Raw genomic sequence first — 2,054 nt, forward strand, 5'->3', positions numbered from 1 at the left:
AGACCGACACGCCACGGAGATCATGCGACGTCGCGCGCTGCCCCGCCCCGCGTAGGCGCCATGGGCCCGCAGCGGCGGTCGACGGTGGGCAAGATCGCGACGCGCTTCGTCGGCGGCATCCTCGGGCGCAAGAGCGCCGCGGCGCCGCCGTCGCCGAAGGTCGCGCCGACCGCGAACTTCGACGGCGCGCCCGCCTCGGCCCGCGTCGCGCCGGCGAAAGCCGCGCACGTCTCGAAGCTGCTGAACGACGTCGTGAAGATCCTCGTCGAGGAGAACGACCGCCCGACGCGCCTCAGGCTCCTCGAGTTCCTCCGGGAGCTCAAGCGGCGCCACGAAAACGGCGACGCGCCCGACCTCAACGAGGCCATGCGCAAGGGCGCGAGCCGCGTCGTCGGCGCCCGGGTCTGGAACGCGGCGCTGGAGAAGGCCTGCGACGCGGCGCGGGTCGCCGTCGGCGCGTCCGCGGACGCCGCGCCCGTGCCCGAGGACGACGCGCCCGCGGAGGCGCCCGCGGCGGCCGCGGAGCCGCCCGCGGAGGGGCCCGCGCCCGCGGCGGCGCCGCCCGCCGAGGCCTCGGCGGAGGCGCTGACGCGCGCCCGCGAGGCCGAGGCGCTCGAGGCCGAGGCGAAGAAGGAAGCGGACGCCGAGGCCGAGGCCAAGGCTGCGGCCGAGGCGCAGGCCGTCGCGGAAGCGAAAGCTGCGGCCGAGGCGCAGGCTGTCGCGGACGCCAAGGCTGCGGCCGAGGCTAAATCCGCGGCGGACGCCAAGGCCGCCGCGGACGCCAAGGCTGCTGCGGAGGCCAAGGCGGCCGCGGAGGCGAAAGCTGCTGCAGAGGCCAAGGCCGCCGCGGATGCCAAGGCTGCCGCGGATGCCAAGGCGGCCGAGACCAAGGCTGCTGCGGAGGCCAAGGCTGCTGCGGATGCTAAGGCTGCCGCGGACGCCAAGGCTGCCGAGGCCAAGGCTGCTGCAGAGGCGAAAGCGGCTGCGGACGCCAAGGCTGCTGCGGACGCCAAGGCTGCTGCGGAGGCCAAGGCTGCTGCGGAGGCCAAGGCGGCCGCGGAGGCGAAAGCTGCCGCGGAGGTGAAAGCGGCTGCCGAGGCCAAAGCGGCCGAGGCCAAGGTTGCCGCGGACGCCAAGGCTGCCGCGGAGGCCAAGGCCGCTGCGGACGCGAAGGCTGCCGCGGAGGCGAAAGCTGCCGCGGACGCCAAGGCTGCCGCAGAGGCGAAAGCGGCTGCCGAGGCTGCCGAGGCCAAAGCGGCCGAAGCTAAAGCGGACGCCGAGCTCAAGGCGAAAGCGGACGCCGAGGCGCTCGCTGCGACCAAGGCGAAAGCGGACGCCGACGCGGAAGCGGACGCGGTCGCGCGAGAAGCCGAGGAGAAGAAGGCCGAGCCGACGGAGGCGACGGTCTGCGTGGCGGCCGAGGCGCCGAGCCCCGTCGCGGCGCCGGCCGCGCTCGAGGTCTCCGCCGCGCGGTCGCCGGTCGAGGCCGCGGAGTCGGAGCCCAACGCGGGGCCCGAGGGTGACGCGGCGTCCGCGGAGGAGGAGGACGACGACGAAGCCGCGGCCGCGTCGGACGCGCCGGCGCGCGAGCCGGAAGCGGCGGCCGCCGAGGACGACAAGCCGGCGAAGCCAGGAGCGGCGGACGACGCGCGACCACCCGAGCCGCCGGAAGCGGCGAAGCCGCAGCCCCGGCGGTCGTCGATCCTCCAGACGATCATCGGCGTCGTCGGCAGCTTCCGCCGGTCCTTCCGCAAGGCGGCGCCGCCGCCGCCCGCGGCGCCGCCGGCGCCGGCGCCGGCGCCGGAGCCGCCGAAGGAGGAAGCCAAGGAGGCGCCCGCGGAGCCGCCCGCGCCCGCGGAGCCGCCGGCGCCCGCGGCGCCCGTCGCGGAGCCGCCGGCCGCGGCGCCCGCCGCGGCCGCGCCGGAGCCGGAGGCGGCGCCCGCGCCCGCGCCCGCCGCCGCGGAGCCGGAGCCGGCCGTCGCCGAGGCCGCGCCGCCGCCCGAGCGGCCGGCGTCGCGGTCCCGGGGCTCGCGCCGCGAGCGGCCCACGCCCGA

The 2,054-nt window shown here is 78.2% G+C and overlaps 1 protein-coding gene across 1 annotated transcript in view; it reads left to right on the forward strand.

The window, feature by feature from the left end:
• Positions 1–2,054, forward strand: part of AURANDRAFT_67281 (hypothetical protein) — a gene marked incomplete at both ends in the record, with an annotated part of 12,214 nt that overhangs the window by 7,876 nt on the left and 2,284 nt on the right. Inside the window, one exon of the mRNA XM_009042677.1 lies at positions 160–1,742. Coding sequence (XP_009040925.1) covers positions 160–1,742 — 1,583 coding nt within the window. The remainder of the gene's footprint in view (positions 1–159; positions 1,743–2,054) is intronic.

This window comes from Aureococcus anophagefferens, assembly GCF_000186865.1.
Source record: "Aureococcus anophagefferens unplaced genomic scaffold AURANscaffold_35, whole genome shotgun sequence".
NCBI classification, from domain to species: domain Eukaryota; class Pelagophyceae; order Pelagomonadales; family Pelagomonadaceae; genus Aureococcus; species Aureococcus anophagefferens.